Source organism: Pteropus medius, unplaced genomic scaffold (assembly GCF_902729225.1).
Source record: "Pteropus medius unplaced genomic scaffold, Ma_sr-lr_union100, whole genome shotgun sequence".
NCBI lineage: Eukaryota > Metazoa > Chordata > Mammalia > Chiroptera > Pteropodidae > Pteropus > Pteropus medius.
Window position 1 is genome coordinate 3209988 of NW_024344437.1, and position 27758 is coordinate 3237745.

The window sequence follows — 27758 nt, forward strand, 5'->3', positions numbered from 1 at the left end:
TATTTAGCTAAGGAGAGTGGTCTGTCCAGCCTCTATCATAGACGGAGTCACAGAATCCAGCAGAGAGCAGAGAAGCCTTCATGAAATGAGCTCCAGTGTGAAGTGTGTCATAATAACAGATGATTCGAAGACAGCAGGGAGGATTTAAAAGTTGAGGAAGAACTCTCTGCCTTGAAGTTGTCTGGGATTATAGAAAGGCCGACCGGGTAGTTATGGAACTGGCCTGAGTTTATTTACAGGCCCACGCAGGAGCCCAAGTCCATCAATTTTCTTGGCTATGGGTCCGAATGATGGGATTAGAGTTCGACAAAACTCTTGGGTCAGAAAAAAAAGATATTTACATTGATTTTTTTTTTTTTTGGTTGTTCAGATTAACTTGCTCTTTGACATGTGTCCCTAGAGCCATGACTGATATTGATTTTATTAGAAACCGAAAGCAGAAATAAAAATTTTTATTTAGAGACAAAACTCTGAGGGTCAGATGACACAGCAAATTGATTTTAGGGCAGATGTGGAAATGAACGAGGCCGTGGAGCAGCGCTTCCCACAAAAGACGCTGGTTGGTTTATGAATTTTATGAATCCTATGAATTTTGTGAATTTTAAGATCACTGCCTGTTACTAGAAAATCTGGCCTCATTTTCCATCTATCTCATTTTTTCTTTTTCTCCTTTTTTTGTTTCTTTTTTTTTTTTTTCCTTCTCAGGATGATGGCCTCCCAGAAAATGAACATCAGCTGTCAGTAGCTGGAAAGATAAAGAAGCATTTCAACACGGGCCCCAAGCTGAATAGCACAGCAGCAGGAGTTTCTGTCATAGCAGTAAGCATCTGAAATATCCACCTATAACTTTTTAAAAGCAATCCACCTAGGACACAGGCATTACTCAGGAGATTCCACCCAGAGACAGCAGAATGGGTCATTTCTTTAGACAGTTCAACCATTTAAAGCACCGGGGGAGCTGGGGGCTCGAATGCATTATGGGTTTTTGCTGATGGTTTCCCAAGGAGTCACATCGTTATCCAACACCTCCAGGGCGTCTTACAGTTTATATTAATTTCATGATTTATTTTTTAGAGCAGAAAGCCTCCCCCATGCTGGACTCAGTGCCAATGCAAACTTTTGGGCTCTGAGAAAGAGTCCATAGAGTCCATTGCCAGGACCTGGGAGGGAAGGGAAGCTGAGGGAGACGACATTACAGAGATCGAAACACTATAGATCTTTGTACGAGACCCAAACGAAAGCCAAAACAGAGCAGAAAGCTTACACAGTGAGATTTTCAGGGAGATTGAATTGCTGTGAACACCCAAAGAAAGCATGATGTCTTGCTCCTTAGGAATTTTATTTTTTAAGGTTGAAAGTCTTTTAACGTTTACCATTTTGTTGATGCGGCTGCACAAGGATTTTTTTTCCGTCCTATCCACGCCGACATATACTACATGCGATCTGAGAGCAGCTCTAAGCAAAGACTAAATTGGGCAGAGAAATAATGAAACCTCATACTTCCTGGTGTCATATTCTAGAGTAAATATATTCAAGTCCCAGATTACTTGAGTTTTTAATCATTTCCTCTTTTTTCAGCATATGTACATTTTAACAGCATATTAAATGTGAAATCACTTAAGCTGTTTTTCTTTCTAAACAAAGAACTTAGATACTATGATGTTGAATTTTAAAAAAGTAATTATGCTACTAAACAGTACTTCATGCTCACGGGCAATACTGAATATTAACTACTACTTCGAGCGTTTTATTTTTTTATTTTTTTATTTTTTTTTGGTTGTGCTGGAGCTCCAGAGCTAAACATACATAAGTGACATATTCGACACAACCAATCCCAGATCTGGATTATTAAATATTTGATGGGGGCTTCCAGACTTTGCAGGTGGCATGAACGCATATGCCTCCACTTTCCTGTATTATTTGCATTTCGTGTTTTTTGATGAAACCCTTTCGACAGGGAGTTACATGAGTGTGAGTCACTGGCTCACGAGTACGCTGGCAGTGCTAACTGGGACGCCTGTTCTTCCAGTGCTTCTGGGGACCAAAAACTACAGGTCGTTCTTCTCGCCCTCTGTCGTTAGTTCCTTCCAAGGACATCCAGTGTAGCAGTACGTTGTCCTTCCTGTTTTCGTAGATTATCAGTATTCTTCGTTACATAATTTTTGAAAGTAACAATCTCATGGTGGTTCTCAACTAAACCAGACATTCTATACTCCATTTTCATCATTCATTCAAGATGTAAGTCTATTCCAAAACTTTTGATTCCACGATTTTCTTTTGGAATGGACTGCCAGCACGCTTGTCCATGAAAAAGACTGCTTTTCTGTCCCCGCTGAGGGCTCACAGCTGCTAGAGAGGGTGCTTTTTCCACCGCTATCATTCTGTTTTCATTTTCGTTTTTCCTGATCTTTGATTTTAATTAGTCTTTGGTTAAATTTCCTTTGGTTGCTCAATAATGGTTCATTCTCAGTATTCTGGAAGTCTTTTTATGACTAAGAGCAGGAACTTCAGGGCAGTTTTTCAATGGACAGATAACACAGATGTGAGGGGAACTCCTACGTTAACCAAACCTGGATCAATTCTGAAGCTTAATCCTTGTAAGTTTATTAAAACTTCATCTAAGTAGATCTCAAAAATCTCCAGTTAGTATTTGAAGATCAAAGGTCCACTGATGTTTTTTTTTCCTGAAATATCATGATGAGACCCTTTTGAATGCAATTTAATACCAGTTTCTCAGTTCATCACTAACATGTTTCCATGGAAACTATACAAACTGGTAATAGATTTATAAACTGGAAAATGGGCTGTGTGATGCTGAGTTATGCATTAGCTGCATGCTTATTATACACTACGAAATTTAAAAAATATATATTTACCAACTTAACTCGGACTCAAAATAATTGACCTTTTGGAAAAACATCTGAAAAAGTGCTTTGTCAACTCTAAAGCACAATTCACATGTTGACTGCTATCATTACTATTAAAGCACGAAAAAAGAATATCACTGTAAATTTCAGGGTTGTTTCTGGAGAAACTATCCTTCTGACATATATGCATTAATGCACCTTCTCCAGAACATTTTTCCCTCATAAATGTCTATACCCTCCATAAGAACCTGGATAGGAGCAGGGGGTAGGAGTGGTCTGTCACCAGTCCCAGGGGCTGGGAATTAGAAACTGGCCGCTTTGCTTGCCTTTGTTACTAGCTTTCAGAATAGCACTGGATAAGCCTATACCCTATAGCAGTGTTCCCATTCATAAGTGCAAAGACTAAGTCTCGGAGGACTATCACAAGAAAAAGGAGCCTTGGAATTAAATAACATTCCAACTCAAACTAAAGTATAACTGCAAAGGAATGACTCTACTGTGAGGCAGTATCTACCTGGTAGGTAGAAGGAAGAGCCCTCATAAATGCTGCATTCTGTAAAGACCATTTGATAATTTAATAATGCAATGTAATTAATAATTCACCCACATGATAGAAATTCCTGTAATTAATATAATACTGTAATAATTTCTATTTGCTAGATATAGAAAAAATGATTTCAGTATAAATTACATTCAAGCAGAATTTTTTCCCCATGGGCACGTATGCTCTCCCCAGGGGCTATCAAGTATGTATTTTATTTTAAACTGCCTCTGTCCTAGGATTGAATTTTTTAGAAATGATATACAGCCTTTAAAATTAAAAAAAAAATACATACTATTTAGAGTATAGTATCAATCAGCTTATTTTTTCAGGAAATCAGCCATTAAATCATTAGTCTTTAACTGGTATTTCTCTTTCTTTAGTTAGAAACCTAACCACCTGCTGGAGATTAATGATGCTTACAGAGGAATTTATGACACTTTTTTCTTTCTCAGAATGACAAAGGAAAAAAGAGCAGACTGTCATAACAAAGAGACGCTAGTCACAGGTGTAATTTATGACATGAACATAGTTTAACATGCACTCATGGTTCTGAACCTTAGTGTTTTTTGTTCGTGTTGTCATTTTTTCTTCTCTGCTTCCCACTCCCTACATATATTAAGACCAAAGAAAAGATAAATGATAACTGTATATTAAGGTCCTCGAGTTGGCTAGGAGAGTAATTACAAGCTGGTAGCTTACGGGGATCACAGAGCTGTTCTGACATTTGGGTCAGGCAGCGTGATGAGGTGGAAACTCATTGCTGTCCTTCTAACTGCAACATTCTGCCTCTCGGAAAGACTCCAGCTTCCCTCTGCTACCTTTGCTAGTAGTTGGGGGATTAAAAAAAAAAAAAAAAACAGAAAGGGAAACAAAAGGTTATTAAAACGCAATTTATAGACATAAAATGGAATTAGAGATGACATTTTAACGGTGGACTCCTTGAGCTCTAAGGGAGGGAAGGGAGGCATTATTAGATTTGCTCAGCTTGATGAAGAACCGATGACTAAGATGTCAGTTCCAATTTATTTTTCCTCATTTAATGCTGTTTATTATTTTAACTGATAATTTTCCAAATGCTTTAAAGTTTTTCTTTTGCATTTTGCTCATGCAAATAGAGCGTTTCGGTCCAATGAAACGAATTCATGCTAATCAGTGTGCAAATAATGGTGATACAAAGAGGCTTAGTTCCAAGGTGAGAGATCTCGCGCCAGGGCATTCCGATGTTACGCAGCGTTCCGCCTGTAGATGGCAGCAGAGAACTAGATACTAAGTAGCCATCTTCGAGGACTGAAACAGAAGGGCCAGCCTTCATCCTCTAACAGCAAGCGTACTTCGATTTTTTTTCCTAAATAAAACGAAACGTACATTTTTTAAAAAAAAAAAAGATTAAAATCTCACATTGCTGTTCCGTGAACCTAGCTTATAATCGGAATGCCAAATCCTCTGAGTAGTATTTAGTTTAAACGCCCGGTGACCCGGCATCTTTTGAAATGCCTTTGTGAATTTAGAAGTAGAAACAGCCATCAGCGCCACAGCAGGACCCTCCTTAAAAGCACTCGTGGGCCTCTTTATAAAGAGAGGTGTGCCGCTTGCGTCCTGTCGTGGGCAGACAGGGGAAGTGGGCACACAGCATGAGCCCTGTTTTTCAAATCTGAGTATTGAATCTTTTACTCCTAGGTAGCCAAAGGCTAACATCTTATTCCAGGATGGACAACTTTGAGAATTTATCCTGTTTTCTATTTAATGGACCTTTTGTTAATCATAAAGCACTTAACTGTACATATGCATTTTTAATATGCAGTGAAAACTTATTTTATTTTCTGTATGTTCACAGAGAAATTTTACTGACTGTCTTATACTATAGCTTTTTAGCTCAGAAATGTAATTGATTCTCTAAGCGTAGCTCTGCTTTTGAAGATTAACTCTTAAAAATAGAAATCCAAGTTGCTGTGATTATGGGGGTTCAAAACCTGATTCTTTTCATCTTTTATTTCATATCTATGAAGCCCTCAAATTTAAGCCTGATGGGGTAAGATTTTCGGGGGTCCAATCTGCTTTCTCTTAGGTGGCTAAAGCTGATTTCAGTACTTTATTTAATTATAAAGCATTTTCCATTCTATAGACTATGAAGAGGTGTTTATATCTTTTGAAATTGAGAGGACGTTATTAAATGTGCATTCAAAAACTTGTTTGACAAATTAGATCTTTTCTAACAAATTGGCCTTCAAGATATTCATGAGGGATTAGTGTCTTTTCTTGCCTTTCTATTTTTAATGTGCAGATTTAGCATATTAGCTAGTCGCCCTGCGGAAGAGGCATCGTAACTCTATATTCATATGCAGTCAATGAAGAACAGCTTGGTCTGGAGTCTTAACTCTTTAGCACAATGTCGATCCACTGAGTTGCCCCCATTTCTCTCTGCTCAGCTGGACCACGGGTTTACCATCAAGAGATCAGGGTCTTTGGACTACTACCAACAACCAGGAATGTATTGGATAAGGTATGAGATGGTGCAGCTCAACAGTCAGTGTTTCCATGGCAACGTGCTGGCAGTCTCCATTAACCAGTTCCTTCAGTGGATAAACATGCTTTTGATTTGTTATCCAGTCCATATGCTGCTTTATCAGTTTCATTTTAATCTTGATTGAGATGCCACACCCCCTCATTCCTTTTTTTCACCCATTATTCACACTGACATTTGCCAGCTTTCTTTCCATTGCACATGCTCAGTATCAATTTTCCTTCCAGTTAAAAGGACAGTATATTTAGCGTTAATGACAAAGCCTTTCCCTGATGTTGCCAATTAAAACGATGATTTCCAGTGCTCTTCTGTCCCTTAACGAATGGAAGAACAAGAGTACCTTAGTATCTGTTCTATAGAAGTATATACTGTCATTTTAAAGTCATCAAGCCCAACCTCGACCTTATGAGATGGATGAAACAATGCATTTACACGTTAGTAGTAGAAGCTCCTCCAAGTGACAGTGAGCTATAGAATGCATTGTGTGTGTTGGTAAGCTTGTGTCTTCAAATTCTCCACCTTTTCGTTTTGTTTTGTTTTGTTTTGTTTTTGTTTTGTTATCTCTCTCCCCCCTGGAAATCCCTTTATGTACTAGCTATTGCATGAATTTATTTTTCAGTATTTTGTAACTGTCAGATTACTTAGCTGGCATATCTGGTCAAGCAAAAGGGACTCTGGGAGGTATCGATTTTTTAAACTGGGTTAAGAATTCTATCCTGTCATTTGCTGTTCCAGTCAACTGCCCTCGCATTTCCCTTCAAGGGGCAATTGTTTGTGTCTCTTTAAGTTACCCACAGGCAGGATGGTTCTTGATGATATAAGAAATGAACTCTGAGAAGTCCTAGGGAACTTTTCTTCTCCATCTTAACATTTCTGAAATAATCTCTAGGTAAAGCTTCACATCTTAGCGTTTGCTAAGAAAAATTCCACTGAGTTTGGCATTTCTTTCTCCCAAATGATGAAGCCTACCTGCTCGTATAGTGGCTGCCTGATGGTGTTTCATGGATTAGACTACTGAATTGTAAAAGAAAAAAGAAAGAAAGAGAGAGAGAGAGAAAAGAAAAAGGAAAAAAGAAAGAAAAAAATATGTATATGTAGTATACAATTCTAATCCCCAATTATTGCTCCTATTTTTTTCCATAATTAGAACCTTAAAACGAAGGACTTAGGAAAGCAGAAAGGGCATACTTTGAAAACTGCTTAAATATACTACGATCATGATCATTTCTAAGTCAGTTTAAAGCAAGAATATACCCAAATTTCAACAAGATATTTTAAATTCCATTTTAGTGGAAGGCTCTCTGTGTCTTCTGGATGGACATGAGTGCGGGTGCTGCACTTGTGGAAGAAGTTTGAATCGTTTTATTTTTAACTGTTTGGAGGGGGTGAATCAATCCTAATCTGCCCCTGTGTAGACTCTTTGACTTTTTATGTGGAAGATGATCATCCATCTTTTACTTTTTACTGAAAGATAACGTACACTTAGGAGAGGGCACACGTCACAAGTGAACATCTCAACCAAGTTTCACAAACAGAACACACCCTTGTAAGCAGCACCCAGATCAGTTCCACCTCCCCACCCCACCCCGTCCCCCAGACCTCCCAAGGCCCTTCCTGGAGCATCACGTAGCCCCAGGGTGAGCGCTGACCTGGAGTCTATCTGCCTTAATTAGCTATGCCTGGTTTTGTCCTTGATATAAATTGAATCACACCACACTCCATCCTTTTTTAATTGTAGGCCTTCTAACCTCTGCCTCCTAACCAAACGTATGTGAGTAAAGCTGATATACAATCAAAAATAGGCATCAAATATGTCTGATTACGGTCGTGCATATTTGTAGAACAAAAATTACACGTATAAATTAATCTAATTTCAAAAAAGCTCTAGAAAATGGTGTTACTCAATTTATGGGATTAAGATTAGGAGCAAAACCCCAAGTAAACACAATAATTAATAAACGTAGCCAAGTATAAAAAGGCCATTTGACTAAAATCCTGGTGATGGTCCCATCAGCAGACAAAATGACACATCCTTGAATAATGGGCAGGAGCAGATGGGAGATAATCTCTTTTTTCTTTCGCACATAAACTGCTCTGTTTTCCAGCTGGGGGCAGTAACAACAATGTTTATAGTTAATGCCTCACGAAACAGCGCCCCAGCATGTAAAGCTAAATTGGAGAAATGATGCTAAAAACTCATCGGCATATATGCTTAATTAGGAAGTTTTATAATGTCATTTAGCCTGCAACAAACAGACTCTCCGCGCTGATTGCAGACGCTTGCCTTTTATCTCCACGGAAGTGGGGGCATTTGTCGAAGCACGGTGGCAGCCAGCTCTCTTACATAAACAGTCATTACAGGCCAACATCCTCACTCCCAATCGTTGTGTTTACAAGTGCTCATGGCTGTTTTCACTACTCTGAGCAGAACGCTTGGGAGTCCTTCTTCCTTTTTGTAAAGCTGCTCACATCAGGACATAGGCTGGGAAAAGCACCTCTTCGGAGCGCCCAGAATTGTCATGTCCCTTTTGATAGGCTTTTCGGTGATGCTAGAGAGGCAATCCATTTGCCTCTTTCTCTCCTTCGGCCTCCTGCCCGTAAACAGAGAGCTGCTTCCAGCTGTGGCCCGGGGAGCAGCATCCTGCCTGGCAGATTTTTCTGGGAGACCTTGCTCCTGTCCCCCAGAGCCTGGGGGAACATTCTCCCAAGAATGAGCTGCCTGGGCCCTTCCGCTCCCTCGCGGCCCTGCTGCGAGCCACTGGAAAACATTTGCATCTCGTTACATTTTTCCCTCCTGAAAATGCAGCCTTCTCCGAAGGGGATGTGGTCACCATTTCTCAGGCGAAGCTGTCACGGTGGCAGGCGCTCTGGCCCTCCCTCTTCTGCATGCCAGAACGGGGTAACCCAGTTAAATAAAACAAACATCAAAACAAGACATAGGCTAAAAATGCTAAGTAAGATGAAACGCGGAGGTGAGCTCGGACAAAAGGGTGGCTGAGCTCCCAGGCATGATGTGACTCAAATGTGCATATTGGACCCGAGCTCCAGCCTGAAACAGTGAGTAATGAGGCAGAGCTGTGCAGCCGTGCGCAGTCTTTGCGAGCCTATTAAATGCTGTCATGCTCAGTTGTTAAAAGGAATGAGGTCAGTTAAATGCATCTTGCACAGCACAGGTTGGGAAAAAGGTTCCAGAAAGCCAGAGGCCCCCCAGCCTGATGGGAGGAGGGCCCCGTGGCAAGTCTCATCCAGCCGCCAAAGGCACACAGCAAGCTGCAATGCCTTGCAGGTTGCTTTGCGAAAAGCTGCCTGGGCCTTCCTCTGCCCTTTGAGAAAGCAAACACTGCAGGAAGGAGGCAGAAGCCTCCGATCTCGAAAGGGACTGACCACCTTACCCCACCCCCATGCAAAGACTCCCCTGTAAAAGGGAGCTTAACACATAGAAAAGGCATGGATTTAAACTTTAAAACCACCCAAACTGTGATTACAGAGAAAAATATCAGGAAACTATGAGATTTTGGTTGCACAGCTGTACCTTGATGCTTAAAAGTGAATTATTAGGTCGAGAGGCTCAAAAGATGGTCAATACCTTGTATTATAGTTCTAGAAAAACACAGGAATAGCGAGACATCTGTGTCATTTTACCAAGTCAAACAGGTTGCTCACTGTTTGAGATTTTATCTTGTTTTATTTTCAGAGATCCCTTAAGAGAAGCTCTCAACAATATATATTTGTCTTTTCAAAATTTAACGTACTCGTTCTTAGAAATCAGAAATTGCCGTGACATTCTAAGACTTACTGATTAGGTGTAAACTGAAGTGAGATTTTCCTGGGGTTCTTGATGATTCGGTATTGATAGAAAAATTTGTGGTATATTTATTTGGACCTTGCTTTAGAGCCTCTTTCCCTCTTTCTTATTAAAAAAAAATTCTACACTGTTTTTTACATATTCATTCCTGCTATACTTTGATTCCACGTGTTCCTCAGTAATAGTCACTGACTGATACAATATAGATTTTATGAGGTGTGCAGGAAAGAATCCGTCATAAAGAACCTAATCGTAAGTATTGACGCACTTATTCTATTAAGAAGGAGCGTAAATGTCAATACACTGAAGTCAAACATTTCTCAAATATATGTCAAACACATGGCACTTAGAGAAATGAAAAAGTCGTGAAAATCTTGCTGAAACAGACTTGATTCAAGATTGGTAACTTGGAGCATGGAGAGTTTGTACCTTTGCTGTTGGGAAGCTCAGGTTTTGGATCCGGGCTGTCCTGCTTCCTGTAGTGTGACCCTAGGGCACGTTACATGTCCTTTCTCTAATTTTCAGTTTCCCCCTCTGTAAAAACGAGAAGGGTATTGTCAACCTTCCAAACCTGTGGTGAGGATTAAATGAGCTGCCTTTGCAAAAGTGCCTTCATAGACCCTCGCCCACAGGGGAACTCAGAAAAGACGGCTTCGCAGGGTTTCCCTCACTCCCAAGAAAACAATATCCAGTCCACACTAGAGACAGATTTTCCTGAGAAAAATGATCTCTCTCCAGGTCAGTGTATTTGTTGTTAAAATAGAACCATGACCTTTTTTGATGCTCCGATTGGGGTAAACTGCTGAGTAACTTATATGTTATATTATTCATGAGCTTTTGTGGTGTTGAATTCTACTTAAAGTAGGCTGCAGCCCAAAATCCTGATGAAGTATAAGTTTAGATTGCTAACCTATCAGGCAGGGATTGACTAACGACAGCCAATGAATGGGCCAGATCTAACTTACTACCTGTTTTTGTAAATAAAGTTTTATTAGAACACGGCCACCCCCTCTCGTTTATAAATTGCCTATGGCCGCTTTTGCCCTACAGCAGCAGAGTTGGGTAGTTGTGTCAAAGAACCATGTGCCTGCAAAGCCTAAAGTGTTAACTATTTGGCCTTTCCAGAAGAACTTTTTCAACTTCAGTCCTAAGAGGAAAATGTTTATAAATTAAAAGGCACCACCTGAAGGCTTGTTAAAAAACTCTATCTCCACCACCTCAGGGACTGCTTGGCGCATAGTAATAAATATTTGTTAAGTTAGTTAATCAATCATTGGATTTCCCAATGAAGGGGCAGTTAATACAGAGGAAATCTGATTTTGAGGATGAATGTGTTTGTGAAGAGTTTGGGGTAAGTGGAAGTTTAGACAATAAAATGGCACATGAGAAGTTCTAGAATAGAATAACGTCCCATTTATAGCGACCCGAGAGTAAGTCTTTTGGCAGACCTAAAAAAAAAAAAATTGTTTTTGTAATGAAAGGAGTTGCCCCCTAACTCGCCTGCTTATTAGTAAGTTCCAGATTGTCATACATTTACCTTAAGGTAGACTACACCTGCGGCGGTTCTTTAGTTTCTTTAGTTTACCAGTTTAACAACACGGCAGCTCAGTTCAGCCACGACCAGAGAAACCAGGGGCCGCGGGACAGAGGGAGCCCACGGACTTCATCCTCTAGAGGCTGAGCTCAGCCAGTGGCTATGATTCTAACCCTCTGATGGGAGGCCATCAGGAATTCCTACAGGGCTCGGTCTACTGGGGATTTGATTAAGGACCAGATGGGCAGCAGGAGCCTAGGTAGGAGAAGCGGGGGAGAAGCGTGGCCGCAGCTCCGCCTGGGGAAGCCAGGCGTCCCGTTGCAGAGTCACCCCGAGGAGGCAGCTCAGCCAGCTGCTGGGTTTCATCCCCTGAGGCCTCCTTGGGGTGTTTTAATGGTCATCCTCACGTTAGGGAAATCCCGCGCCGAATATCTAGATACTTAAACAGTTCCTGGTGAGATCCCAAAAGGATATTAAAACGAAACGAAACAGAATGGTAATAGGCATGACAGTACGCCAAATAAAATGAGGACGGTGGATATTTCAGTTGATCCGTCAGTTTAATTTTACTAGCAAGCCAAACGTGTCCAACGCGGCAAGCTCATCGGAACTCGGTCCCCGGGGGCCCCCAAAGTGAGCGTGCAGCGGCTGCACCCCGTCCCTCTCCTAGGGACCATGAATAATGGATGGGCTACAGGGCCACGTGCGCAATGTTGTTCTTTTATTAATGAAATGAAGACTATTTGTGATGGCTAGCAATAAATTAAGAAAGGCAAAAGGGAAAGCAGTCAACGTTGGCCTCTGAAAAATGCAGTTACTTAAATCCAATAATGACTACCATGACAGAAAACATTGCCTCACAGCTTAAATGGGCTGCGTCTCGTTCCAGTCCTGCTGGTATGGCAGAACAGAAGTATGTTTGATCCACAGACTGTGAGGCCTCTTGTTTGCTAAGAGAAAAACATTACCCGTGATGGTCGGTCGACAGTGATAGTAAGAGTATTTGTAGTATTTCATAGGTGAAAGTTTCCCTAGGGAACGACACCGCCCTCCAGTCTGTGTCCAGGGGAATGAGGGCTCAACACGGTCAGGAAGCATGTCCAAGGTCACGTAATTAGCTGAGCTAGGACAAGAAGCTCCTTCTCCTGACCTCTCCCTACTGCTGCTTCCACGGGGATTAAGCGGCAGCTACCCGACAGGACAGCACTGCAGAGATGTGGGCGACGCAGAGCAGCGAAAACCGAGCTAACGCCCCAGGGCACGTTCTGGATCCATTCCTGACCTGCCAGATGGCGGCGTACTCCGTGTTTACACCGATTTCCAAATTTAACGTCAGAAATAAGGATGTAAGGTATCTGAGCACTGTGTGGAGCACAGAGTCATCTCATTGAACAGAAGCGGCCACCAAGCACATTTATTAGATGATTGTAACTGGTGGAGTATATTGCCTCGGCATTCGGCAGGCACTTTTCTCTATGGTCTATGGCAAGCACCAAAACACGATAGATAGGAATTTCTCTAAGATTTCCAACTACTGTGTGTGCAGCCACCTGGGTTGCTAAGGTTATGACATTATGCTACCATTCCTCCGTTTTCATACTCGATCTAGCAGCCATTAAGGACACCGTGATAAGTAAGGGCTTACAGTCTGAGGTAGGGAGATGTAGTGTTTCTTCTGTATAGGGCAGGCTTGTACTAGTTTCTCTACATCATTCTATGTGGTCCACTATTTATTGTTTGCCAAGCCTCCCCAACCCCCGTCCACTCTGACTTAGCAATAGCCCAGGACACAGTATAGTAGTCGATGATGGGTACGTATCTGAAGTGACTAGTTTACAACGCTGTGTTTGTATCTGAAGTGACTAGTTTACAACGCCGTGTTTGTTTACCACTGGTCGACCCCAGAATCGCGAGATTCTGGGGTCGACCAGTGGTAAACAAACCTATGATAATTAGCACCAAAATGTGATAATTCAGGCTTGGATTCTCTTACCAGCTCTTAAGGAAGTGACAATTTTCTGAAGCAGCATTTGGGAATTCTACTGCAAATCCATTGTGTTGGCTCACACAAAGCTACAACTCATGAGCAAAGTAACTACCACAATCATAAGCTCATAAGGAAGTTCTAAGTTTTAAGGGCATATGAAGGCGATACATGAGGACAACTCTACCTTACAAAGACAGGCATTAGGGAGGAGAGACCCTGTTTGCTTGATATCTGAGAATTTTTTGTGATTGGTAAAGAAGAAATCAGCCTTTCAGAAATGTTTGAAAGAACCCAGAATTTACATTTGTGATGCAGCACATCGGTTTCGAATGCTTTTATGGGGGAAAATTACCAGTTGGAATGAATACCTTTTTAAAATTACGTAATAGCACGTTCTATTTCTTGCTGAATTCATCAGTCCTGAACTGCTTGTAGGGGCTACAGAATTCAATTGTAAAAATTGAATTGCATATAATCGTATAGCCACAATTAAAATTCTAAAAATATCATATATTACAGTGCTCACTGTGATAAAAAGTTGAACTTTTTATCACAAGTAAGCGATTGTTGAGTAGATAAATATGTAAGATAATTTTAACTTTATCTGACGTAAGCATTTGATCCTATCTGAAACATAAATCGTATTCTTAAATATTAACTCATAATACTTTTAACTTCTTACTCTTTTGTATTAAAGAGTTACTTTAGGTTCTACATTTTGCTTATTCAGAAATGACTAATCATCTAAAATAACTTAATTCTGTATTAATTAAGAAATATTTAATGCCACTAATATGCATACCACAGTATGCTAGGCATTCTGGAAAATGCAAAGAAGTTTCAGATTCTACCATTGAGGAGCTGATATTTGGGGAATATGCACAGAAAAGATAATAAGAGGCCTGTGTGCAGTAAATGCCAAAAGTTTGGTCAACGCAATACTTGCCTGAGGAGTTTGGAAGGAAAAAGTGTGATTCAGGAGGTGAACTTTGATCCAGTCCTGGAAAATGGATAAACGTGAATAGGGAGACAGGAGGAGAGGTCATTTCAGGTTGGTGAGCACCCTGTGCCGAGGTGGGGAGGTGAGAGTGATTAAAGCACCTTATAGATATGCCAGTCCCAGCCAGGTGTGGGTGCCCATCCTGAACCAGCCGTGGGTAGTGGGGGAGGCGGTAAACTCAGGCTTGTTCCTGGGTCACCAACCCACCTGCCCCCTCTCAGAGATGGGGGTAGGGTCGCCTTCACTGGAACCACAAGAGTACAGGAGCTCAGGGTGTCCAAGGAGAAACTGAGGCACGGCCAACCCTAAGCAGAGTAAATGGATGCTGTGCAAGAAAACCAAACGTCAGCTAACGGGGAACGGTGAGTCTGCTGACGTTACGGGATCATTTTGAGGAATAACAGGAACTAGACACTGGAAATTTGTGTTGTAAGCGTGTTGTGACTGGTAGGACAGGGAATCGGGCTTTATGAGGAATTGCGAATAAATCAAACCTGAGGGTCACTGACCTGTCAGCTGTGTGTAGGATGGACTGCGGGCTGAGTGCCCAGGAGGGAAACAATGTGGCCTCTGTTGTATTTTCCCATATAGCAAAAGCCACAACCTTCGTAGAATCTCTGTTGTGTGCTATGAACTTGGCGAACACAGCCTGGGGTCCAAGACTTGGTCTTGCCCCCCACAGCATCTGCAGCATGGCAGGGAAGACAGTCCACGGTGGTGCGGGCAGGATGCACAGTGACAGCAGCGCCAGGCTCATTATAAGAACTTCTTCCTTATAATGAGCCACAGTCCATGGAGCTGGCAGCAGCGTGAGCAGCGTCTGGGGGCAGTGGCGCTCTCTGGAACACCTCTGAGAGCCAGTCAGTCGAGAGCCCTAAAGATGAATTGTGTAGCCTTCGAGAATATGGGAAGGACCTGGGTGGGTAGGAAGTTGCCTCTCTGTCTTCAGACTCCGGTGTCCCTAGGAGTTTAAAGGTCTGGAGTGGGACTGGACAGGCAGTGGCCCCTGGCTTGTGGTCCTGAGAGGGGATCTCAGCATGGGGACCCCCTCTTCTTTTGGCCTTCCATGCTGCCTGTGGTGAGTGTCCTCTCCCCAGCTCACTCTGGTTGGGAACAGAGGCAGAGTGAGCTACTGAAGTGCAGTGGCTCCGTTTTATCCTGTTTCAAAAGACTTCAGAGTAAATGGGAAGAAACCGCTTGGGCGTTGCACAGGGGGACAACGGAGTTCTCTTCCTAGTCACCGATGCAGGGCGGGGAGTCTGTCCACATGCCTGGCCTCAGCTCCGCAGCCAGGACTGGCAGAGCACGGGGCAAAGAATGCTTTATAAAAACTCTCTTTCAGTTCTTAAAGTCTGTAAAGGCAGCAGAAACAGCCATCACACCCGTATTCCATGACATGTGATGTTTTCCATGACCCGTATTCCACGACATGATATGTTTTCCAAACGTAACTGCCCTGAAGTTACTGGTACAACGGAAGGCACAGAAGCCCTTCAGCATGAGGAGTCACCTGCAAAGGTGAACAGTTTTAAAGCTGCTAACTGAGGACGTCGGTAGGCGTGGAGAGAACTGATCACTTCAAAGAGACAGGACAAGGGTCCTCTGGGAAGAGGGACAGTGAGGAAGAGGATAGGATTGCCCTTAAAAGGATTTGGAGGAATGAAAGTGAAACTGAGGGGGATGGGACCACCCGAATTTGTCGCCGGCCTTTGCCTAAACTGGATTTGGCATTTCTGGAGAAATGACCTATTTCAGTGGCTGCAGCCAAGAGCATGATTTGTTGGAATTGAGTAGACTGTGGAGAGAGAAAGTGGATATGGAGCCGGTGCCCGTGGGAGTAGGGAGAAAGGGAAAGTACTCTGAGGTCGGTTCTAAGGCTGGCTTTACCTCACATTGTTTTCCTCCGTAAAATTGTAAAGGAAAAAAAAACCCCATACTTTCCATTTCTGGGAGTCTGAGCCATGCAGAAAGCATTTACATGTCCACTTTTACCTGCAGCAGCTCTGGGAGGGCGGGAAGGGATTACGCCCTCTCCTTACCGAACTGAGGGCCGAGTGACTAGTTCATAGCCAGCGCTGGACAGAGCGGAACTGTCCATCCTGCTGGGCTTTGCCTCCCCAAGACAGAAACCTCAGTTCACTAGCCAGCACTCAGTCCAACGCCAGGGAGCTTTTGCCTTCTCGAGAAGGTAGAAATAGACGGGGTTTTTTTGTTGTTGTTGTTTTTTGTTTGTTTGTTTTATGAGCAAAAGAAGAGTTTATATTACTCTTAGATTAACTACAGAATGGCTTTCATGTAAGTCAGACTAAATAGATGTCTGTTTTTTACAAACATTCAGCTCTACACAAACACTTTCAGTTTGCCTTGAAAGCACAATGCCATGTGCTGTAACTTTAGAGTGCTTTAAATAAAGTTAGGAATTGGGGTTTATGATGCTGAAAATATCATAAAATCCGTGGCTGGAAGACCAAGAACTATACAGATGAGTGTCCTTAAAAATTTGACAAGTAGGAAAATTAAACATAGACATTTCAGCAAACCAGTTATTGAACCACTATATTAACAATCTAGTGAAAGGATAAGTGAATTATTAAAGTTTATCTTCCTCCTCGAATCTGTAACACTGTTGCTCAGTGTGTGGATAGTTTTTAAAGCAGCGCGGCTCAGCCTGACGGAGCCATTTACTGTGCTGGTACTTCCCACTGCCTCTCTTTCTCTCTTTATTACTTCATTTTGGAGCTTTGATCGCCTTACTTTAGATCTGAGATTGCTCCAATGCTGTACTGCCATGGTACGAGGGGCTTAGTTTTCACTTTGTTCTCAGAACCAGGCCGGCTATAAATTTATCTCTGTTCTTTGAAGAAGCTAATAGTAAATTTTCAAGAGGAAAAATGGTGGTATATATCCCTATAGAGGAAAAGTAATCTCTTAAAAGCAGAATAACCTCCAGGCTACGTCCTTTTAAAGAGGGACTTTCAAACAAGGACGCCTTCAACTTTTATATGTGTTCTATATTTTTCTTCGGGCTTTGTACCTGCTCTTCTGCTCTGTGTGTAAGGTTTCTCTGTAATGACCCCGTTCCTCCCCACACCCATTAAATCTGTAATGAACTCATGCCATTCCCAATTCTGACGCCATAATAACTTCCAGAGCCACAGCCGGGGAGCACATCCTGGAGATCGTCCGAGGTTCCTCGGGAAAATGAGCCGTAGAGACCAGGAGTTGGAATACCTATGAAATCGAATCGCAGTTTCATGAATTACCACATACTAGGATGGAAAATGCACGTTTAAAGGAAAAGCCATGGGAAGGATTCCATCCGGTTCAATTGCACTCAAAGCAGTTTTCAGTTTCAGGCATTGGTTTCATTAAGATTAAAATAATTCTTCCCAGAGATTCAGCCACACACCCCCATCAACAGATAATAGGATAATTTAGAATGAGGAGGAGCTTGGGGCTTCTTTCCGCGTCCGACAAGTTCATCGCCCTTCATCTTTGTTATGTGGCTGCACTGAGCTGAATGCTGACGGACGAGGCACGCCCGGTGTCCTCACAGGTCCTCACAGGTCGAGAAGCCCTGCTGATGGGCCCCAGGCCTGTGCGTCACAGGTCGGACACACTGGCCTGCGGCCCAGCAGCAGGTGCTTCTCCCGCCGGCCTAGGGGCGACCACGGGTAATAAGCGGGGAGCTAGGGGAAGCCTGGGGAGGGCCGGGGAGAGGTTGTTGAGCCCACGACATCATCCATCCTGCCTGTGCCTGCCGTTGTCACAACCAGGTGCCCTTAGGAGCTGCATCTTGGGGAGCAGGAAGGCCCCCCAGTAGTGGTGGTAAACTGTTGTCCACAAAAGTGAGCCATAATGGACAGGTTAACTTGGCCAGCATATGTGTACGATCTCAGAAAGTGCCAGAAAGAGCTTCCTTGGCCATTTCCTTCGGCCTAATTGTCCTCTTTCTCATTTTATGCCCCTGCTAGACCACCGCTCTTGATAAGGAGAGGCAGGTTTTCCGACGAAGACGCAACCAGGATGTGAGGATCCGGTGCAAGGCCCAGCCAGCTCCGCCCGAAGTCCACTCCGAATCCGAAGACTACTCCCCAAGCTCGTCTGAGACTGTGCGCTCCCCAAACTCGCCCTTTTAACGAGACCCTTTTACTCGAAGTCCTAGCTTAACCCTTTGAGACTCTGAGGTTATTTTTCCAAATTTATGTAAAGCAGTTTCATCTGATCTATCTAGCACTCAGTGCTGGAATGGCAGAACAGAAAGTGTGTTTTCTGGTAACTTTGTAGCAATTTCCCTTTGCTGAATGAGATGATGACATGTTGTTGTTTGTGAAGATGGCAACTTGCTGCTAATAGGGTCCTCAAAGGGTTAAGGCTACTTTGCAACTTTTTTAAACTTAAAAGCAATGAATGTTTTCATCAGTCGAGCTAGGATCTGCAGTATGTAATATAGCACATGTTAACCCTCTGAGTGCATAGGATTTCATGGAGAACGCTTGGGGAATTTTCAGGCCTTTGGATGTGTATGCACATGTCTTGATTTTGCTGCAGATCAAGGGGTGTTTTTAGATGCTGAGATGTCCTGACAAGAAGGGCATCTGGGACCATATCTCGCTTGCCCTTTTCTGTGGGTGGAGAACGTGGCAGGTTTATAACTTAAGCATAATCACCCCGTTTTTCTTCTTCACAATCTTAATAAGAAAGGGAGTTTTTTCGTTAGAGGCATGACTGTCAGCTGCCGTGAGTCCTGCATGCGAGCGGAGGCAACTGGGTCTGTGGCCCAATGAAAGAGATGGTGCTTCCTCCCCCGAATTATCTCCACATGAAGATGTGCTGATGACGCCCCAGAAATGCTGCTTCCACATCAGCTGCTGCTAGTGCCAGTGCAGACCCTTGGGAAGTCACATACCTTGTCTCGTGCTTGGTGAGGGAGGGTCTGCCTGCTCAATATGAGACATCTACAGGAAATAAACAACCAGTGGAAAAGAGCAATAAATCGCCAGGTGCTCTATAGGGTTAGAATTTCAAACAGAAAGAGGAAATAAGATCCCGTTCTTTTTCTCACCTGCTTTTTCATCCACTGCAGTCTTCAGTGTGAAATCCACATAGAGTATTAAATCCACACGTAGGAGCTCCGGGGCACAGGGAGCCAGAGGCGAGTGCTTTGCAAGATGGCTGGTAGGAGAAAGCACAGTGAGAAAACAATCCGGAATGTTCCAAAAAATGAGTTTTAAGGAAATCAATCACTGGTAAAATAATTTCATGTGTACCTTTAGGTTACCTGCACATAGTCTCCCAGGAAGAACAGGGTAGGAGACGTAGAAGATCCCCCTGAGGATAAAGCTTACTTTCCCCAAGGTGACCTTTTTATGCCCCCATCTTTAGCTCTGCAGAGGGACATGTTTTTCTCTCTGTGGGACTGAGTCCTGTCTGCCTCCTACCTGTATTTTCACTCCTGTTACCAGGTCTTTCTCCCTAGCCCTGTGTCTCTATGGAGTGTCTTCTGGAATGTGTCGCATTCAGAATGGGGCTTCTCCTACGGTACCGCAATGCTTAGGGTGTCTTGGGGGCAGGGGCTCGACTCAGATGTCTCCTGCTAAGGTTTGCTTGGCACTGTGACCCAGGAGACAGTCGGTGTCTCATAAAATTTGCATCTGGGAGATAGAACAGCACTTATTGTCCCTGTTTTGAATCTTCTTAAATATCTGAAGGTCTTCAACCTTTCTAGTCACTTCTTCATTTTCAAGAATACATCAGTCTTCAGTTGCTGCTGTCTACCCTCCAGCTCATAAACTGTGGGCTATATTAATATAAATTTTAAGATAGTAATATGTCACGACTTTTGCAACATAGTACCCCCCAATATTTTTGCTCTTCCACTTTTAAATTTATTTCTTTGGTCTGTGTCGCCCTGACATGTAAGTGGTAGATTATTTATTGAGAGTTTTCCCCCTTTTAGAGAGTCCTGAAATGATAGCACGCAACATCCAGAGTAGCACAAATCAGTCTGTTTTTTGACGTGGGTGGGGAGACAGAACACCGGAAAGGGCGTGGGTGTGTAGGCAGATTCCACATTAATGAAGTGCCCTGAACTGATCAGAAATCACTGCTTTCTCTAGAACTGTGAAGCAAAGCACTAGTCTAAGTAACACCAAAGAGTCACCATTGAGCTTGGCCTCAACTCTAAATGAGTGAATATGAAGAATGCTGTGGGCAGAGACCTCGCTGCAGTAGACTGTCGCTTTCCTTTCTTTCTCTGATGACTGCTTTTTCCGTGTGCGTTACATGTACTGCTACAGCATCTAGTGCACAGAGCTTGCGGTGCACAGCTCAGGCCTTTTTCATCCAAGTCGCGGGAGACTGTGAACCATGCCAAGCTGTGGCGGGCAGCTCGGAAGGATGCATGGCCCATGCAGCATGGGGAGTGCAGTGCGTCGCTGTAGAATTCGAGTGATCTATGCTGAATAAATAGTGGAATGTGTCCTGTCAATAGAAATATTGAGTAATCAGAGGGAATGCAATCTTTTCAGCATCCAGCTATCAGGATCCCGAATGTCGGAGATGTACTCAGAGGGTTAACAGACAAGCACAAGGCATGCCGATTACGTTGGTGTATCCAGACTGCTTTGCTTTTAGCCAGTGCTTTCTAATTTTTTCATGACATTCTTGGGATAGTTCAAGTTCGAAATAATTAAGTGGTGGTGTTCTTTAAGGAATTTCTATAATCAAATTGATCTTATTTTTTTTTTCACTTTATCATCGAATAAATATGTACCATTACGGCAGTGTATCTCTGTAACTATCAATTTAATCATTGCCACAAGTATTTCCATATTTTTTTTCTAAGTATTTAATATAGCTCTCATGGTAGTGGCCTGGTGATGGGGACTGTCTTTCCTTTATTGATACATGACCGACCATGTGGTATTTTCAAGGGAATTTTAAGATTCAGCTTTTTAGTTCAATAATAGACTAGTTAAGAAAGAACATTTTCATTACTTGCATTGTGTAAATCATCTCTGTAGATGAGAACTGTTCATATCGATGAACATGTTTTTTTTTTGACATTGTAGCAGAAATCACTTTATTCATCATAATCAATGACTATGTGATTGCTCCGAATCGTTAGAAGGAAAAGTAAGATTTCAGTCATTGAAAATGTTTTTACCGTAGCCCTCATCTAACTTACACATGGTGCATATTAAAATAAGCAGAGAAAAAAATGCAAATAAACTACTGAAAATGCTTGGTGTTTTGTATTCAGTGAGCCCCTTGTCCAACCTGCTCAGCACCCCCTGGGGTGTGGTTAATAGGCCCGTCAGATATTGCTGAAAGAAAGCAGTATATACATGAATGAAGGCTAAAATTGCAATCCTTTACCCTTTGAGGCATATTTCAGTTGGAAAAAAAACGAGGAAAGAAAAATTGGCTTAGCTTAGAGGGTCACCGAGCTACCGTGGGACCAAGGCGGGCGCATTAAATCACGGTCGTTTGCTGGCCCAGGGCACCTGCTCGGCCAACAACTCTGTCACCTGCACGGGGCAGTGCGTTTGCACTGCAGGGAGAGCTCTCAATATTATTGTGTTGCCTGCTGGCCCTTCTCAGGGTACGAATCTGTCAGCATTGCTGTGATAAACTTCTATTTTCAAAGGTTTTTAATTTGACCATAAAAAGATGCCCTAGGCTGGTTTGCTCTATAGGGCTTGTACCAAGAGTGAAGGTTCACCTCCCTCTCTTCTCTGCCCAATTCTCCCGAGAAGAAAAACAACAACAACAGCAACAAAATCTGGTCTATCTTCTCCTTCGTTATCATTTCAGAATTTTGGAAAGCACCAAGAGCCAAGATGGTAGTTTTAATGTAATTATTCATTTGGACGTGGGTTTAAAAGAATAAATAAATAATGAGTCACCCGGTATATATGGTAGATAACATATCTTTTCTATAATTGATCAATCATTAATTTTTAAAACTGCTATGTGACTTTTTTTTTGTCCAATCAAAGATTTTTAAAAACTTGAAGTTGGTCAGTCAAAAGGTTAGCCTTTTCTGCGTGTTGCCTGCCATTCGCATTAGGACTTTGGGACAAACACTCTCAGACAGACCCTAACTTTGCATGCAGATACTTGCTTCTTTTGGAGATATTAATTTCTTTATTTAATCATCGAGTTTCATGAAGCCATTCTAGTCTGTTGGGGGGAAACAGTGATTAAAAGCACTTCCAAAATTAACATTTTTGTCAATTTAGATATGATAACAAGAGTGCAAATTAGCAAGCATACTTTAAACATTTTTTGTTTAAAGGCAAACAAATCAGCAAAACGTGGGGACACATTAACACTTGTTCCCTGCAAATGTGCTTTTAAAATTGGCTCAGTGGTGCTTTATACATAAAACAGTGACAAATGGGATCCCAAAGACTGTCAGAGGAATCTTTAATTTGCGTGTACTTACACACTTGAGGTGGAGGCGCTTTTAAGCCAGTCTTAGTTTTGAATCATCTCAAATGTGCAACCATCCATTGAGTACCATTAAGGGTCTCAAACGGCGGGAAACAGGAAATTCAGTGTAGAGGCTTGGAATGCCTTTGTTTGGGGCGCCCACCCCACCTTTTGTTGTTGTTGTTGTTGTTGGGCTTCAACACTGAAGCCATGGTGATCGTTTTTCGGTGAGGGACCTTCTAACTGGCAGGTATTCTGATCATGAGGTTTGCAACATCTTGCCCTTGGAGACAAGCGAGAGGTCTCGGTTCATCCTTTTCCCCTGAAGGAAGAGCTGTCTCTACATTTAAACCACATCTATCAATTTCCTCAACATTTTTTTTTTTTTTTTTTTGTCAACTGAAGTGAGACCCTTAATGTTGCTTTAATGTAAAATTGTATATTTTTGTCTGTGATATACTTCATTAGTTTAAAGTAAATAATAGTTCTACAAGCCTTCACTGTCGGTTTTAAGAGAAAGGAGGACTTGAAAAGTGATCATAAAGATGCTATAATGCCAATTCATTCCAGTCCGACCGATGTGGTAAGAAAAAGACCTTGGATAGTTCTCTAGGGACAATTTCTCACTTGCCATTGACATTAACCTTTGATGTATTCTCAGAAAAAATAAAAAGAAATTGAAACCGGTCCAAGGTTAGAGTCCTATCCTCGATAACTTTTTAAAAATTTTTATTAGGAAATGAATAATCGCCTTTTTCATTCTGGCTGAAAGAAAATTATTAAAGGATTAGTTGAGTGTGAAATTAAATAATATTTTGCTCATGCATACTAAAAAGGCGGGCTAGGCACTTGACGCATTTAAACAAGTTTCTGAATGGTTTCAATTTGGTGCAAGAAAAAAAGTTCAATGTTTCCTTTGAAAATACTGAATTTATCAATTGCTGCATGGATCAGATGGCATAGGTTAATCTTTGATTTTCGGAATCTTAACAAAATAACTTTGAAACGATTTGTATTCATGATTAAAGCTGGAATGAGATCCAATTTTTTCCTAATCTCTCAGTTTAAGCTAATAAATGTAGGTTAATGTGGAATGAAATCATCTGTGATATATTATGTTCATTTATCAACTGAGCTTTTTTGATGTTGCCTGTTTTATGTAAAACATGTTCTTAAAATTAATAAAATAATAGTACTTGGTGTATGAACTACTACGTAATACCCTAGCTGTAGTGTCCACTCCTCAGTTTACTTTGCCATAATGGAATAAAATTTCATTTTAGTTCAATTCGTACTGACACATGCAGTCCACGAAGGAATAACCCAGCTGTGTTCTTGGGGAGAATTCTCTCTGTGCAAGGCTTTAAAAATTAGTCACGCGATCAGAGTGTAGCTTTCCCACATGTCCTCCATAGCAGAGTGTATATTTCATGAGCATAATTCAAAAACAACTATTCCAAAAATGTCCCTTTTCGTGTGTTACTTTCCTGCCTGGGCCAGTGACTTGGATAAACACAAAGAAATAAAATACCACTCGGCCCCATTTTATCCTTCCACCTATGTATGTGCATAAGCTCTCAGGAGAAGAGGGTTGTTTATCCACTCACCAGTAATTAGCTGCCATTTTTATAGCAATTTCCCATCAGGCATTCCACATGCGATATTGACCTTAGAGAAAACTGCACAGCGGAATAAAGTTCTTTTCTCTGTGAGTTTTTCAACGCTAAGAGATTGAAAAGTCGGCCCGCAAAAGTGACTGCAGGTCTCCCGGTGTCCTATAAAGGTGCCAGAATATCTCCAAGCGCTTGTAAAATTAGCAGTCACCTTCCCTGCCATCTACACGCTGCTGCCACGGTGGCTGTTTCTCCTTTTGCTCCTCTGCAGTGAAATAGCGGGGTCCTTTCTAGGCTCTCAGGGCCAACTGCTGGGAAACAATAGCTAAAGCGATTGCCTCCTAAGGACCGTTACCTGGTTTTTATGAGGCTGGCAGCTCCGCCAAAAACCTGCCTTCAGAAAAATGGGCCCTGACGCAGAAATCAGTTCTGGGATTGAAGATCGCACACCGCCATATAAGGAAGCTGGGAGAGAAAGGCCTCCCACAGCTCTGGACGATTGCTGGTTGGAAAGGTGGGATTTATTATGTAATAGATAAGAGTTATGCAAATGGAGGTAAACGGGTCACAAGAAACAGGTAAAGAGGCGCCCTGAGAAACGCCTGGTAACATCTCCTTAAAGAGAAGAAAAGCTTCGCTCTGCCTCAGAAGATAGCCTGTCTCCCCCAGCTCCGGGAGAAGCACCGAGGGACGGCGAGGAACCCCGCCCAGCCAGCTGGACCAGCCAAATCCGCGCTGGCCATCAGCACTGTGACAGATGTCCCTGCCAGCTTGCCTGCACATTCAAATCATTCATTCAAATGTGTCTTGAGTAAGTGCCAACGACACGGAAGGCACTTCATTTTGGCTTAGAAAAGAAAAGGGAAACTCCATTGTCCATTTTTATTTTTACTGTACATCTGAAGACTTCAAGGACAAGGAAATAGATCTCGAGCTGGAAGCTTTGCCATGTTTTCTGAGACTCCTGGTTCAGAGTTCAGATAACACAGACACCCGCACCCAGGCAGACCTTGTGTTGGCGGCAACGTGGCCTCTCACTTGAGGATGTGCGGTTGCCATCTGCCTGTTCAGTGGTACACACACCCTGTGGTACTCTTGGCTTTGCTCCTGGCCTCTGAGGTGGGAGGCCTCCCAGAGTCCTCTCTGCCATCTGTAATTAGCACGCAACTTTAAACTCTGTCATAGACGGATGCTGAACTATGTCCATTTATTCAACAAGCATTTTCAAGGACCTACGGTGAGTGACGCGCTGTGGAGGCCGAGATGAACAAAACACAACTCCTGTTCCTAAGACTCTCAGACGTGGTGAGAAATCTTCTGCTCTAGGTGGCCATGGGTGGGGGTGCCTGATTTATCGCTCACAGATGGCCGAACACAGTTTGTCTGGGGCACGGCCTCTTTACCAGCCAACACCGGCCCTCTCAGCATGTGTAGATTATAAGGGCTGTCCGCGAGCCCACCAGCAGTCACATGCAAATCCGTCTGTGGCCGGCTCATTACAACAGTTCATATGTCACCCGTAGAAAACCTACAGAAGGAGGAAGAGAAAGGAAGGGAAGAAAAGAGGAGAGAGGGAGAGAGGAAGGGAAGAAGCAAGGGCATAAGACTGCCTTAGACCAAAGTTGCCACAGTCTTACGACCTGGTGTATCATTTGGAGAGTTTAAAAGGAAGAGAAAATATTAATGTCTCACAGCGTATCCCTCAAAACCAGTCCCAGAAGATGCTCTACGGGAATCATAGACATAACTGACTGTAGATTTAATGTGGCTTTTGGTCCCTTCTACACCCTTCTGCAGGTGGGCAGTGGCGGGGCGAAATTAATAAGATCCCATCAGCGGCACCATCAGTGTGTTTCCCTGAGCAGGAGGTGGGACATTTCCCAAGAACGTTCTGTTCATTCTCTCCTTGACTTTCGAGATCCCCTCAGAGGACCCATTTTCCCCTCCTTGGAAGGACATACCCTGAACCTGCACTAAAGAGCACCCTCTCCCCATCTGCCATCTAGGGCAAATCATCTACTTCCATCTCTAGCAAGTTGCTGTCAGGTGCCAGTCCCTCCGCTGGATCTGGGGTCACAAGATAAAAGACCTAACCACTATCTTCTCCATATTCGAAGTCCTATGTAGAAAACAAGCACATAGAGAGAGGTATCATCTAGCATGATCAGGGCCGTGACGGAGAAAGCGTGGGACACGTGGGAGCCCTTTGGGTGTCCATCTGGCTGTGATGGGGGGTTCACAGGAAGCTGGGAATCAGCTGCGAGGAGGAAGATATGCCAACCCATGGGAACAAGGGAAAGCTCAAAAATGGTAAGATGGAGGCTTAAGGTCAGCCCCAGTGAGACCAGGGGACAGTCCAGGAAGCCGGGCCTCACGGACCCTCAGCCGTGAAGCCAGGGAACAGGCACGGGGACTGTCTCAGCTCCTCACTGTGCGTGGTCAGAAAGTGGTGAGTAAACTTAACGATAAAACAGCCCCGGATGCCAGGTCCCCAGGGCTGGCTGAGGGGGAGGTGGAGCAGGGAGATGCCTCTGGAGGGACCATAAAGACACTTCCTGAAATAACGTGGATCCTAATCACTCCCTCGCAGGGAGAGCAGAGGGCACCCTCCCTGTGCAAACAAAGGAGCAGGCCTCCTGTCAGTCCTTTCTGTAAGGAGTAGAATCTCCAGCTCACAAAGCTTATCGGCTCCCCGCTCACAGGGAAAAATCACATTCTTCTCTCCTGTGCTGCTTCACATCTAAAAAAAGAGAGAAATCCACCGACCCTGAAAAGCTCTCTCTCCTTCTCCCTGGACAAATCCACATTGTCACCTTTCCCTACAGCAGGGTGATAATTAATGTTCCACCCGACAGAGGCTTCGTTATTCTATCAGAATTACCTATTAATTTGCTGGATTCTTCTGATTAAGCGGTGAACCTGTCATTACTGGTGCGTCGTTCAGAATGTGAAATATCCTTTCATTTTCAACAGGTAAATCAAGGTCCAAACCCACCCTGACATTTTTAATTTCCTCTCTCGACATCGTCTCCTCTGTTCTCACTCTTGTGGATGTTCCATTTTTTCACATTTTCTAGATTCTCCACTCTCCTGCTGGGTAAACTCATTTCTGCTTCATCAGTAGCTTCTACTGTTTCTACTTACTCTGTATATGTATGTCTGTGTTTATGTGTGTGCCATGTGCAGAGGAAGATAAACAGTTCACATCAGTTTCTGAAATTGGAAAACTGAAAATTTCCTGCTCAGGAAATTTGCTTGACTCCAGGTACGTCCCTGACCCGTGGTCTGTGGGTTCTCCCAAATTGCCCACGCTTTGGTGTGCTTTTCTGCAAAGATGTTGACAGGTATGTGTGCCTTCATCCCGCTGCCTCTCGGGGCCCTCTCAAAACAGAGCCTCCCGCTCTCAATATGTTTGCTCTGAAAATGTCTGAAAAAAATCCACCACAGA

The 27758-nt window shown here is 43.0% G+C and overlaps 1 protein-coding gene across 7 annotated transcripts in view; it reads left to right on the forward strand.

Annotated features, from left to right (window-relative positions):
* Window positions 1-23908, forward strand: part of DCLK1 (doublecortin like kinase 1) — a 312702-nt gene extending 288794 nt beyond the window's left edge. For 4 of the 7 annotated variants that reach the window (XM_039873002.1, XM_039873004.1, XM_039873003.1 and 1 more), the window contains exons 16-17: window positions 706-819; window positions 18233-23905. In XM_039873002.1, the coding sequence (XP_039728936.1) occupies window positions 706-819; window positions 18233-18397 (279 nt within the window). In that variant the 3' untranslated portion in view covers window positions 18398-23905. Of the gene's footprint in view, window positions 1-705; window positions 820-18221 lie in introns of all 7 variants that reach the window. The other 3 variants (XM_039873006.1, XM_039873009.1, XM_039873007.1) reach the window with 2 other exon arrangements.
* Window positions 23909-27758: the final 3850 nt, after the last annotated feature.